Genomic DNA, 14974 nt, shown 5'->3' with positions numbered 1-14974 from the left:
GAAATATAGTACTAAATGATTGGGCCAGTATTGATGAGTTTCTGCATTAGTATAAACCAGTTTGACTCAATATTGTTCAACATGGGTGCTTAATTGTGACAAGGCTGACTTACAGAGGTTAGACTGCCTACAAAGAGGGGCAATTATCAGTAACCTAACTCGCTCAATATCATTTCTCAATGCCCTAACTTCTTATGATCAGATGTTGAATCATTCCAGATGCATGTTGGAATGGTCCTACTGAGCTTAAATGTTTCACGACATGACAGATTATTCTGAATATTTATTGCTGTCTGTTTAAAACAATTTATTTCACTAGATCACTCTCCTTGTGAGAACCTTCTCTGCTGTGAGGGCTGAAAGGAACCCTGCACTATGAGAAGCAGAACACCCTATAGTACAAACAGTGTGGAGTGAGTATGTTAAAAGAAGTGAGCGCCATCTCCACACACTCAAAAATGTCACACACTTTAGGGAGGGTTTCAACTCCCTCAAAATGGTGGGGAACAAGTAAGTGAAGATAATGCTTCCCAGGGATATCCTGTTAACAATCATGGCTGGTTGGGCTAAAAGGAAATTGCTCACAAGAAGCCACAATAGTCAATGGTGCACCGTGCTATTTTGAAACGAATGGGTAAACTCATGTTTCCTTTTGTAAGGGATTGTGTTAAAGATGAGCTGTTTGAAGGAAGCCCGCCCATACATAAATCGTGATCATAGGATGTACACAGATACCTAGTGGAAATGGAAGGGTCATTCTGCTTCCTTCATTCCTCCCTTGTCTTCTTCAGCAACCAGAACTTGCATGTCTCAAATGTCTCTACTACAGATACTAAGATACTTGCAGCTGCCTCAAACTTCTATCCCTTCTGTAGGTGAAAATCTGCCAGAGGGTAGGATTATAGAGCTTGCTCCATGTTAATAGCTTGGGAAATGTTCATTCTCTTGACCACATCCAAAGTTTTGGAAGGATGTGAGTATCAGACAATGGACCTTTTAAACTAAGTATCAATAAAAATAACTTAGAACATAGAACATAGAACATAGAACATAGAACATTACAGCGCAGAACAGGCCCTTCGGCCCACGATGTTGCGCCGACCAGTTACAAAAACAATGACCCACTAGCCTATACCAATCCCTTTTCGTCCATAAACCTATCCAGAGATCTCTTAAACGCCCCCAAACTAGACGCATTTACAACTGCAGCAGGCAGGGCATTCCAATCCCTCACCACCCGCTGGGTAAAGAACCTACCCCTGACATCCGTCCTGTAGCTACCCCCCCTTAATTTAAAGCCATGCCCCCTCGTGCTAGCTTTCTCCATCCGAGGAAAAAGGCTATCACTATCCACCCTATCTAAACCTCTAATCATCTTATATGTTTCAATAAGATCCCCTCTTAGCCGCCTTCTTTCCAACGAAAACAACCCTAAATCCCTCAGTCTCTCCTCATAGGACCTCCCCACCATACCAGGCAACATCCTAGTAAACCTCCTCTGCACCCTCTCCAACGCCTCCACATCCTTCTTGTAATGCGGGGACCAGAACTGCACACAGTACTCCAAGTGCGGCCGCACTAGAGTAGTGTACAGTTGCAACATTACACTGCGACTCCTAAATTCAATCCCCCTACCAATAAACGCCAAGACACCGTACGCCTTCTTAACAACCTTATCTACTTGATTCCCAACTTTCAGGGATCTATGTACACACACACCTAGATCCCTCTGTTCATCCACACTATTCAAAGTCCTCCCGTTAGCCCTATACTCGACACATCTGTTGCTCCTACCAAAGTGAATTACCTCACACTTCTCCGCATTAAATTCCATCCGCCACCTCTCGGCCCAGCTCTGCAACCTATCTAAGTCTCCCTGCAGACTATGACACCCTTCCTCACAATCTACCACACCTCCAATTTTGGTGTCATCAGCAAATTTACTAATCCACCCAACTATACCCTCATCCAGATCATTAATAAAAATTACAAACAACAGTGGCCCCAAAACAGATCCCTGAGGCACACCACTCGTAACTGTACTCCATGATGAATATTTACCATCCACCACCACCCTCTGTCTCCTATCTGATAGCCAATTCCTGATCCAACTTCCTAGATTACCCACAATCCCATACATCTGCATTTTCTGCAGAAGCCTACCATGGTGAACCTTATCGAACGCCTTACTAAAATCCATGTATACCACGTCAACCGCCTTGCCCCCATCCACCTCTTTGGTCACCTTCTCAAAAAACTCAATAAGGTTAGTAAGGCACGACCTACCCGCTACAAAACCATGCTGACTATTTCTAATCAATTCGTTACACTCCAAATAACTATAAATCCTATCCCTAATAATTTTTTCTAAAACCTTGCCCACAACAGAAGTAAGACTCACCGGTCTATAATTCCCGGCAAAGTCTCTGTTCCCCTTCTTAAACAATGGGACAACATTCGCTATCCTCCAATCCTCCGGGACTACACCAGAGACCAATGACGACCTGAAGATCTGAGCCAGAGGCTCTGCAATCACCTCTCTAGCCTCCCAGAGAATCCTAGGGTAGATCCCATCCGGACCAGGGGACTTATCTATTTTCAGCCCCTCAAGAATTTCCAGCACCTTGTATTTAGAAAACTTGTATTTAGAAAACACCCTTAATATAATAAAATGCACTAATCTACTTCACAGAAGTTTAATCAAAATCTGACACCTCACCTTACTAAATAGGGGGATATTGGGATGAGGAGTATGTTATAAAATGGTCTGAAAGGAAGGGAGAGGTGGAGAGGCAGAGAGGTTTAGGGAGGAAATTCCCTAGCTTAGGATCTAGGTAGCTGAAGGCACAATAGTGAAATTGTGAGAACTCGCAAGAAGCCAGAATTAAAATAAGGCAGGGACTTTAGAGGATTGGAGGGTTAGAGGAGGTTACGTAGGTAAGGAAGGGTGAAGCCATGGAGTGAATTGAAAACCAGGATGAAAATTTTAAATTTGATGCCCTGCTGGACAGGAAGCAAATGCGTTCAGGTTGGGATATGAGTTGGGCATTAAATGAGTCAGAAGAGACAGGTAGTATGGACTTTTCAGGATGAATGCTACTCTCAAACAGGTACTCAGCATTGGAGATTCCTGGCAGTGATGACACCTTGAAAGAGTGCAATACAGGCTATGGCAATTGACAAGGGACTGCACAGGGGGAACAGCAAAGTGCAGAAATGTAAGTGTTACAGGAGATTCCATAGTTAGGGAGACTGATAGCTTTTCTGTAACCATCATCGTGAGTCCCTTATGGTGCCTTTTCAGAGTTAAAGCCATCATGAAGACTCTGAAGAACATTTTGCAGGGAGAAGGGAGTGAACAAGGATTTATGGTACACATCAGTGTCAAGAAGGATGGCCTTGAAGGGCAAGGACAGAATGCAATGATTAGAATTAGGAAGCAAAAATGCTATGATCACACTACTGGTTTCCAAATAGGTTTCCAAAGAAAGTGAGAGTTAAAGGAGCAAATCTACAGTGCATTAATGATGTACAAGAACAATAGAGTGGTGAAACTGGCAGACTTAAATTACTGAAATATCCATTGGGATAACATTAGAGTAAAGTGAAAGGCGGTGGATGCAATTCTGGAACGTGTTCAGAAGAACTTCCTTGACCTGTATATTCTTAGACCAACTAGGAAGGAGGGATTGCTGGATCTGGTGCTGGGGAATGAGAGAGGCCAAGTGGACCAAATGTCTATGGCGGATTGGTAGGGTGATGTGGAAATGCCGGCGTTGGACTGGGGTAAACACAGTCTCACAACGCCAGGTTGAAGTCCACAAAACCAGGCTAAAGTCAGGTGTGTCAGGCACACCTCATGAAGGAACAGCGTTTCCAAAAGGTTATGGGATTACTATCAAATAAACTGGTTGGACTTTAACCTGGTATTGTGAGACTTCTTACTGGATCAGTAGGGTAACAGTGATGATTGTATTGATCAGTAATGGAAAACAGAAAGGAACAATCCACAACAGAAAACTGTAACAGAACAATGTGCGATTTAAACAATGAGATGTTTCAGTTACAGTCCAGGTAAATTCTCCCAAGAGGATAAGGGAGGGGAACCAAAGCCAGGATCCTTGGTTGGCAAGGGGGATAAAGGGTATGATAAAACAAAAAAAAATGGGTATATGATGCATGTGAGGTGAATTCTTCAAGAGAGAATGAGGCCAAGTACAAGAACTTGAGAGGGGAAGAGAAAGATAAAACCAGTAACAAGAGAATCTGAAAATAGAACTGCAGTTAACATAAAAGAGAATCCACAAATCCTCCACCAGCACATAAATAATAACTAGGGAGTGAGAAGTGAGTGGAACCTATTAAGGATGTAGAAGGCTATATAGGTTTAAGAGTACAGGGCAACGCTATAATATTAATAAGGACTTTGTATTGATATTTACTATGGAAGAGGGTATTGACAAAATAGCTGTAGAAGCAGGGATGAAGGAAGCAAAGGTCTATTTTGCTAAATTACTAATGGTACAAAGATATGTAAGAAAGTAAGTTGTGAAGCGGACATGAGGCTACAATTGGACATTGATAGGTTAAGTGAATGGGCAAAGAACTGGCAAATGGAGTATAATATAGCAAGATATGAAATTGTCCATTCAAGCAGTAAGAATGAAAAGAATGCATATTTTCTAAATGGTGAGAGATTGTAGAGCTCTGAGAGCCAGAGGGACCTGGGTGTCCCAGTGCATTAATCACAAAAGGCTAATATGTAGTTACAGAAAGTAATTAGGAAAACAAATAGAATGCTATTATTTATTGTGAGGGGAATTGAATATATAATTAAAGAGGTTATGCTGCAGTTGTACAGGACACTGGTGTGACTACTTCTGGAGTACTGCCTACATCGGTGGTACTGGGATACCCTGGTACTACATCATTCTTATTGTGCTACAGATTTGCTCCTTTACCTCTCACTTTCTTTGGAAACCTATAGCATATCATAAGAAACATAAGAAACGTAAGAAATAGGAGCAGGAGTAGGCCATCTAGCCCTTCAAGCCTGCCCCGCCATTCAATAAAATCATGGCTGATCTGTCATGGCTCAGTTCCACATTCCCGCCCTCTCCCCATAACCCTTAATCCCCTCTCTTATCAAAAACCCATCAACCTGCGTCTTAAAAATATTTAGCGAGGCAGCCTCCACCACTTCAACGGGCAGAGAATTCCAGAGATTCACCACCCTTTGAGTGAAGAAGTTCTTCCTCAACTCCGTTCTAAACCGCCTCCCCTTTATCTTGAGGCTGTGCCCCCTAGTCCTACTGTCCTTTCTGAGCGGGAAGAGCCTCTCCACCTCTATCCTATCCATCCCATTCATCATCTTATACGTCTCAATGAGATCTCCCCTCATTCTTCTAAACTCTAACGAGTACAAGCCTAGTTTATTCAGCCTCTCCTCATAGCTCAATCCCCTCAACTCCAGTATCAGCCTAGTAAACCTCCTCTGCACTCCCTCCAAGGCCAAAATATCCTTGCGTAAGTACGGCGACCAAAACTGCACACAGTACTCCAGCTGCGGCCTCACCAATGCCCTATACAGCTGCAGCAAGACCTCCCTACTTTTATATTCAATCCCCCTCGCTATGAAGGCCAGCATCCCATTCGCCTTCCTGACCACCTGCTGCACCTGCAGGCTGGGTTTTTGCGACTCATGCACAAGGACCCCGAGGTCCCTCTGCACCGTCGCCTGCTGCAGTTTTTTGCCACGTAAGTAATAGTCCTTCCTACCATTATTCCTACCAAAGTGGACCACCTTGCACTTGCCAACATTAAATTCCATTTGCCATTTCCTGGCCCATTCGCCCAGCCTATCTAGATCCTTCTGCAGACTCTCCACACCCTCCGTACAATTTGCCGTTCCCCCAATCTTGGTGTCATTAGCAAATTTCGACACCATACACTCGGTTCGCTCCTCCAGATCATCTATATAAATGGTAAATAGCTGAGGCCCCAGCACCGGCCCCTGAGGCACTCCACTAGTCACCAACCGCCAATCCGAATAGCACCAATAGCATTTTTGCTTCCCAATTCTAATCATTGCATTCTGTCCTTGCCCTTCAAGGACATCCTCCTTGACACCAATGTGTACCATAAATCCTTCACTCTCTCCTCCCTGCAAGATGTTCTGCACTGTCTTCATGATGGCTTTTGCTCTGAAAAGGCATCTTAAGGGACTCACGATGATGGTTACAGAAAAGCTGTCTGTCTCCCTAACTATGGAATCTACCATTACACTTACATTTCTGCACTTTGTTGTTCCCCCTGTGCAGTCCCTTGTCAATTGCCATAGTATCCCAGATCAACGCCGACATCTCCACATCATGACTACCATTGACACTGCAAACTGCCAGCTCCAAGGGGAGAGGATCTCCAAAAAGATCGCTTATATTGACACAGACTTACTCCAATCCAACGATGGCATCTCCACATCATGACTGTACATCAGTGGTTCCAGTCCTGTACATATCATAGCACACTTCTATACTCTGAAAACAGTTTGAGGCATACCTCTTATTTTCCCTTCTTGGGAACTTTGTTTTTAACCTCCCCATGTCCTCTCACCTGCCTTTTTTAACCTCCCCATGTCCTCTCACCTGCCTTTTTTAACCTCCCCATGTCCTCTCACCTGCCTTTTTTAACCTCCCCATGTCCTCTCACCTGCCTTTTTTAACCTCCCCATGTCCTCTCACCTGCCTTTTTTAACCTCCCCATGTCCTCTCACCTGCCTTTTTTAACCTCCCCATGTCACTCTCACCTGCCTTTTTTAACCTCCCCATGTCACTCTCACCTGCCTTTTTTAACCTCCCCATGTCCTCTCACTCCTAGTAAAAAGTCTGACGACACCAAGTTTAAGTCCAACCGATTTATTTGATAGTAAACTCACTAGCTTTTGGGGTTAGTCCCTTCGTCAGGTGAATGGAGAGCTCTGGCCTCAGACAGAGCATATGAAGCACAGACAGTTTAGAGATTACTGAATTGAATGCGAATCTTTACGCCTAACCTGCTGTTCAAGTCTTAAAGTGGCTGACAATGTGAGTGGAAAGAGCATTGAGCACAGGTTAAAGAGAAGTGTATTGTCTCCAGACAGTACAGTAAGTGAGGTTTTACAAACCCAGGCAAGTCACGGGGGTTACAGATAGTGCGACATGAACCCAAGATCCCTGTTGAGACCGTCCTCATGTGTGCGGAACTTGGCTATCAGTCTCTGCTCAGCCACTCTGCGCTGTCGTGTGTCGTGAAGGCCGCCTTGGAGAATGCTTACCCGAAGGTCAGAGGCTGAATGCCCGTGACCACTGAAGTGTTCGCCAACAGGAAGGGAACAGTCTTGTCTGGTGATTGTCGAGCGATGTTCATTCATCCGTTGTCGTAGCGTCTGCATGGTCTCCCCAATGTACCATGCTTCGGGACATCCTTTCTTGCAATGTATCAGGTAGACAATGTTGGCCGAGTTGCAAGAGTATTTCCCATGTACCTGGTGGATGGTATTCTCACGTGTGATGATGTCATCTGTGTCGATGATCTGGCATGTCTTGCAGAGGTTGCTGTGGCAAGGTTGTGTGGAATTGTGGTCACTGTTCTCCTGAAGGCTGGGTAGTTTGCTGTGGACAATGGTCTGTTTGAGGTTGTGTGGTTGTCTGAAGGCAAGAGGTGTGGGTGTGGGGATGGCCCTGGCGAGATGTTCGTCTTCATCAATGATATGTTGAAGACCCTGGAGAAGATGTTGTAGCTTCTCCGCTCCAGGGAAGTACTGGGCGACGAAGGGTACTCTGTCCACTGTGTCCCGTATTTGCCTTCTGAGGAGATCGGTGCGGTTTTTCGCTGTGGCGCATCGGAACTGTCGATCTATGAGTGGACAGAGTACCCTTCGTCGTCCAGTACTTCCCTGGAGCGGAGAAGCTACGACATCTTCTCCGGAGTCTTCAACATATCATTGATGAAGACGAACATCTCGCCAGGGCCATCCCCACACCCCCACTTCTTGCTTTCAGACAACCACACAACCTCAAACAGACTATTGTTCGCAGCAAACTACCCAGTCTTCAGGAGAACAGTGACCACAACACCACACAACCCTGCCACAGCAACCTCTGCAAGACATGCCAGATCATCGACACGGATGACATCATCACACGTGAGAATACCATCCACCAGGTACATGGTAAATACTCTTGCAACTCGGCCAACGTTGTCTACCTGATACATTGCAAGAAAGGATGTCCCGAAGCATGGTACATTGGGGAGACCATGCAGACGCTACGACAACGGATGAATGAACATCGCTCGACAATCACCAGGCAAGACTGTTCCCTTCCTGTTGGCGAACACTTCAGTGGTCACTGGCATTCAGCCTCTGACCTTCGGGTAAGCATTCTCCAAGGCGGCCTTCACGACACACGACAGCGCAGAGTCGCTGAGCAGAGACTGATAGCCAAGTTCCGCACACATGAGGACGGTCTCAACAGGGATCTTGGGTTCATGTTGCACTATCTGTAATCCCCGTGACTTGCCTGGGTTTGTAAAACCTCACTCACTGTACTGTCTGGAGACAATACACATCTCTTTAACCTGTGATCAGTGCTCCTTCCACTCACATTGTCAGCCACTTTAAGACTTGAACAGCAGGTTAGGTGTAAAGATTCGCATTCAATTCAGTAATCTGTAAACTGTCTGTGCTTTATATGCTCTGTCTGAGGCCAGAGCTCTCCATTCACCTGACGAAGGGACTAACCCCGAAAGCTAGTGAGTTTACTATCAAATAAATCGGTTGGACTTAAACCTGGTGTCGTCAGACATTTTACTGTGTTTACTCCAGCCTGCATACCCACATCATCTCTCACTCCTCCCAGGATTTCTGCACCCTCTTTGAGTCCTTAACCTGTAACTCCACGTGTTTGCCCTGCTAATCTCCCTGACACTAAGGGGCAATTTATCATGGCCAATCAACCTAATCCAGACATCTTTGGACTGTGGGAAGAAACCAAAGCACCCAGAGGAAACCCACACAGATTCTAGGTTTGGTTAATTTTGTGCACAACTGTGACTGATTCTGTTGTACATAGAATCCATAGATTCCCTACAGTTCAGAAAGAGGCCATATCCTTCTGACACTAGGGTTAATTTAGCACAGCCAATCAAACCTAACCCACACATCTTTGGACAGTGAGAGGAAACTGGAGACTTGGAGGAAACCCACGCAGACACAGGGAGAATGTGCAAACTCCACACAGGCATTGGCCCGAAGCTGGAATTGAACCCGGGTTCCTGACGCTGTGAGGCAGCAGTGATAACCACTGTGCTGCTATGCTGCACCATGCCCATTTTTTGATTGACCTTCTGCCTTGACTCTAGTGAGAGAATAAGTTTTCAGGCAGGAATTTGGCCAGATATTGAGCCAGCACAAAGAGGTTGTCCAATCTGAAGACCAGCCAGTGCCAGCTAAGGTCAGACTGAGTGCATTTGAGAAGTGCACTGCCAGCGCTAGGGTCAGGTCAAAATTAGGGAAGGACATTGGCTCCATGTCATGGCTGATTGAAGCAAGGTTCAATGAGAATTTTGGCCAACTTCCTAAAGAGAATATTGCACGAACGTGTGATTATTTAGAAACCTGAAAATGGCAGTAAATATGACATTAACATTTTTCCATTTGTTGAACTCAATATTTGCAGTTTCTATCCATAAATCACAAATATGAGTCTAATATTTTTAATTTACTGCCGCACAGGTGAAAATCTGATTACAAAATTATCAAAACCTTCTGAGGAAGTTACCCTCCCCTCCATACCAACTTCATTTGTGTATCCCCAAAGATAAGTGTCAAAGAGTTTTACTCCCAAAAGTTGAGTCTTCCTCCATGATATGAAATATTCCAGATCCGTTCGAAGCTTCCTTGGATTGCTACACCTCGGATCAGAACTGCCAAAAACCCAGTGATCATGACACCCATCTGGAACACATCAGTCCATACCACAGCTTTCAGACCACCCTAAAAATACAAGAAATAGTGGTCATAACATCTATTTTATCAGAAAGTTAAATAAAAGAACAAAGGAGTTTCACATAGGCATCATATCAAAAATCACACAAAGGTACATAAGGGATATGAAGGCAGATGATAGAAACTTGGTCAAAGAGGTATGTTTTAAGGAATGTCTTGATGGATGAGAGAGAAGTAGAGAGGCTGACAGGTAAAGAAAGAGAATTCCAGAGTTTAGCATCTCGGCAATGGAATGGCATGCTTGCCAACTGTAGACTGATTAATTGCAGGAATGTTTCAAGAGGGTAAGATTAGTGGAATGCAGATATCTTGGTGAGTTATTTGGTTGGAGGAGATTACAGAGATATGGAGGGATTAAAAATCAAAAATGGAAATTTTACAATTGAAGTGTTGATTAAAAACAAGCCAATAAAGATCTGCGAAGTCAGGGATGATAGATGAACGGAAATTAATGCAAGTTAATACATGGGCAGCAGAGTTTTAGAAAATCTCAAGTTCACAAAGGGTAGAATGGGAGATGTCAGCGAGGAGTGCATAAGTATTGTCAAGTTTGGAAGTAAAAAGGCGTGAACAAGTGTTTTAGCAACATATAAGCTGAATTAGGGCAGGATCAGGTAACGTAAAGGAAGTGGAAATATGCAGTTTTAGTGATGGATATGTGATGGAAAGTTCACCTCGGGTTCAAACATGACACAGGTTGTAAACAGCCTGATGAGGCTGACAATTGCCAAGGAGAGATGGAGTTGATGCAAGGATGCAAAAATTTGTGGCAGGAGCTATATAAAATGGCTTCAGTCTTCTCAGTATTTAGGAATTTTTTACATTCCTAATGGAGGAATTTTTTGTTCATCCAATATTGGATATTGGATAAGCAGTCTGACAATTTTGAGATGGAGGGATTGAGAGATGTTGTGGGTGTAGGAGGTTGTATCTAGTTGTGATAAAGACTTGTGGGGGAAAAGTTGAGTAAACGGTTAACATGATAAAATGGTTAAATGATATTGATGTAACTACTGATGTAACTGTGATGTGATGTCACATGATTGAGAGACTGAGATGCAATTGGAAGCAGAAGTGCAAGCTTGTGTAGAGTACTGAGGTGTATATGGATCTGTAAGTAAACAAAAATGGGTTTTATGGATAACAATTTATGGTATCATTCTTAGGATAACAAGCAAACCCTAAAGAAACCCCATCTAGATCCTGAACCCAGAATGAAACAGAAAATCTAGAGAGGACTGTAGACTGGAGAGACCTCTAAATTCTTGAGAAAAGATTGGAAAAAAGATTGAACTCACAGAAGGTTCACAACAAGTTCAACACTGGGACAATTAGAGGTAGAGGTTTTCGACATACAGAATAGCTTCAAGTTTGAGAAGGAGGAATAGAATGATCAGGTCAGGACTTTCTCTTTGCAGTAGGAGTCATAGCAGATAATGTTATTGCAACCATGGTACTGATGAAACTTCAAGCTCAATGAAGAAGTCTTCTGGGCACTTAATTCATGCTTCAATGCTTGAAAAATGTGATCACTGAGTGAAAAAGATTTAATAAAAGGAAACAAAAGCTACATGAATCAATGGATTCATTTATAACTAATCTGTGCAGACTATGGGGAATTGTGACTATGGGGCTCTCAGGGATGAATGAATAAATGATTGTATTATGGATGGGATTTTAGGTGAAACTCTATCACGTCTTTTGAAACAAAGTGAAGATTTAACTCTCACAAAGGCAATACAAATAATGCAACAAACTGCGTTTTTGAAGCAAAACAGTGCAGTTTTTCATGGGTAAAGTTGTGTCCCTTGAAAAATCATAAGGGAAACCATTCAATATATCAGACTAAAAAAGAGAAAGTGCAGCAAAGCAAAATCCCGTGAAATCAGGAAAAAGCATTCAACTGCCATCTTAAGATGCTCTTGGTGTGGTGGAAAACCAGTACACAAGTAGAAAGAATGATCAGCAGGGGGTGTGGAGTCCCACAACTGTGGGAAGTCAGAGATTTTGAAATAATCTGCAGATCCAAAGTTCCTGTAGTTGACAGGAAGAAGGAGAAAACAATGAAATCAAGTAAAATCCAAGAAATGGAAAAGCCACAGAGAAAATAAATAACCTACTTAGCAGACGCTAACAAAACAGAAAATAATTATCAGAACATTAACTAAGGAGTTGATAATCACCCCGCAGAAATCAAGCTAGATACTGGGGCAGATGTTTCAGCCTTAACTGATGAAGTTAAATGGCTTAAAAATATCACATCACAGCCATCATCTATCCAACTGCAAGGCCTAAGATGGACAATGCTGAAAATAATAGGCCAACACTTAGCAATACAAGGATTAAAAAATAGTGGAATCCCTGTATATGATAAAGAACCAGGAGTCATCATTACTGAGTGGAAGAATATGCTTGCCACTGAGACTCATTTACAAGGTCTCAAACACTGGGACTTAATTGCTTCAATCAAGATAAATAGCCAAAAATGCCCACACATGACACCAGAATATATCTATGTATTTTTATGGTCCGTCTGCATCAATACCCATGCACAACAAGCATACATCAATGTAACCAGTGTAAACTTACCAGTGTACAGTAAAAGGTGCACACGAGACCTGTAGCAACAAGAATGCCCCAGAGATCAAGTCCAGTTACTGATAAAAATAAGAGTTGTTCAAACTTAGTCCAAAAATTAATTTTCTTTTGCACAGTAATAATTTTACCTCATAAAATTAAATATCATTATAAAATAATACAAGAATTAGTCCTATTGCCAGTGACAGAGAGAAAAATGGGGATATTGATATTGAGTGGGAGGCAAACAAAAATGTAAAACATAGGAAAAAACAGGAAAACAGAGTGAAATAGAACTGATATGGAGACAGAGGAACTGAGGGAGACAAGTGAAAAAATTGGTGAAAGACACAATAAAAGACAAAATAATATAGACGTGTTGAGGGAGAGGCATATAGAAAGTTAAGGATAGAGTGTGATATAGAACAGATGGCAAAGATAAAACAGCTTAAATATCCTTTATCCATATATAAAAGTGAACACATCCAAAAACCAAACACTGGGGAGATTTCACCAGTGTCAGTTCCGGTGAGAAAAATAGTGCGAATCCTATTGGCAGTCTTGAGCTATGCTGTGCTCATGATAGCCTCCCTCTAATTCACTCACCCTGGGTCAACTTAATCACTGCACTCAGTGGGGAGCTCCATATAAATGCTTTCATCCAACACTTGTTCCAGATCCATTCGAGGGGATGGCTACCAGGAAACCAGGACCACCTTTCTCAGTGGGAATCATGGCCAAACTCTTGGATAGTGTGCAGCAGAGACAGAATGACTTCTGTCCACAGTCATGCAGATTTGACCATGTGACCACCCCAGCTGGGAGGCTGCGGCAGCCTTACTGAGTGCTAGCTCACTACAGAGGAGGACCAGGTAGCTGTTCAACAAGAAGATGAATGATCTTTTTCACACAGTCAGTGTAAGTCTACCTCGTCCAGTCTCCCGCTGGACCCCCTCACACACCCCTCGCATCTCCAGGCCACCTCACAGGTTGCCAACAGCTATCATGAGGCCCTTCCTCCCCCCCACCCCTCCCGATCCCAGTGCTCCCCCAATTAGCTGCAATGCTCCTCATACTCCACTCCAAGTCCCATGCATGTTGTACCTTATGTCAGATGTCAAAGGTAGGTTCTTTACTCAGAGGGTAGCAAGGGCGTGGAATGCCCTGCCTGCAGCAGTTGTGGACTCACCAACTTTAAGGGCGTTCAAATGGTCAGTGGATAGGTATATGGATAACACTGGAATAGTTTAGGTTAGAGGGTCATTAGATTGGTTCCACTGGTCGGCGCAACATCGAGGGCCAAAGGGCCTGTACTGCGCTGGAATGTTCTATGTTTTTATCACCATCTGAACTATCTACCTACAGTTTCCCCATCTGTCTCATTGGAGGACAAACTCCAGCATTGCAGACATGAGCAGTCACAGGTTATGGAATCAAGCTAGAGCTCAGCTCCCTCATGTCCTTTGAGGAGGGAGCACTTGAGCTGGGAGGGAGGAGGAAGACCCTTAGTGGTAATGTCCCCCATGCCAGCCTCCCCTCATCTGTAAGGCCCAGGTCCTGGCCAAATGCAGCGGCATGTTGGTGTCTCTGCTGCTGCTTTATCGCAGACAAAATAGTCAACTTATCGGGCTCCATGATTCTCTAGAATCATGCACTGAAAAGAGAAGAACACCACAAGATTTTTGACAGAGGCCCGGCCCTCATCCCTCAACTTCCACCCAAGCGTTCCCCATTTAGTGAGTGCCTCGCCACTGTCACTCAAACCCCCCCCTCTGAGACTATAGCCACACCACCACATTGGCCCCTCTCAACTCCACCAGAATGAAGCATGTGAACCCTCCAGAATCTCTGTGGCATCTGATCCCCAGACTCCCCCCTCCACCTTCCCGACCCAAAACCTGGCATTCCGTAAAGGGGCTGTCAAGTGGATGCATGAGACCAGTGTCTCCATCCTGATGGAGTGCCTCAAAGATGGCCCCCACCATGACATTGAACAGAATGAGTGGATATCACCATCATACCTTGAAAAGGAGTTTTCATCAGTGTAATCTGAGTAATGCTGAAGCTTGTAAGGGCTTTGTATCTCAATGCTTGGAGCCTAGGTCAAGCACATTCCTCCAGATCACCTTCATTCTCCCAGATCACAAGGGCTGTAGAGTTGAACTGCCTTTCATCAGCCACAGCAACACATGTCAAGATCTATTCCTGACCGTTAAACTTCCCTGAGAAGTGAATTGGAGCTTCCATGCAAATAAACACCTTTGGGATCACACTGTCGCCTGAGCTTAGGGATCAAAACGCACTGCTGGGGTCTTCAAACCTCATGTGGCAGGAACTAAGACCCACACTCTG

General features: G+C 43.9%; 1 protein-coding gene across 1 annotated transcript in view; it reads right to left on the bottom strand.

Moving 5' to 3' along the window:
• Positions 1–14974, bottom strand: part of slc5a8l (solute carrier family 5 member 8, like) — a 96057-nt gene that overhangs the window by 49071 nt on the left and 32012 nt on the right. The window contains exons 4-5 of the mRNA XM_080209650.1: positions 12635–12702; positions 9879–10033 (exon numbers count right to left, since the gene is read on the bottom strand). Coding sequence (XP_080065776.1) covers positions 9879–10033; positions 12635–12702 — 223 coding nt within the window. The remainder of the gene's footprint in view (positions 1–9878; positions 10034–12634; positions 12703–14974) is intronic.

Source organism: Carcharhinus amblyrhynchos, chromosome 22, assembly GCF_965287045.1.
Source record: "Carcharhinus amblyrhynchos chromosome 22, sCarAmb.v2.hapA, whole genome shotgun sequence".
In the NCBI taxonomy this organism is placed as follows: domain Eukaryota; kingdom Metazoa; phylum Chordata; class Chondrichthyes; order Carcharhiniformes; family Carcharhinidae; genus Carcharhinus; species Carcharhinus amblyrhynchos.
Note: the sequence above shows the minus strand (reverse complement) of the source record. Positions and strands in the feature narration are given on the sequence as shown.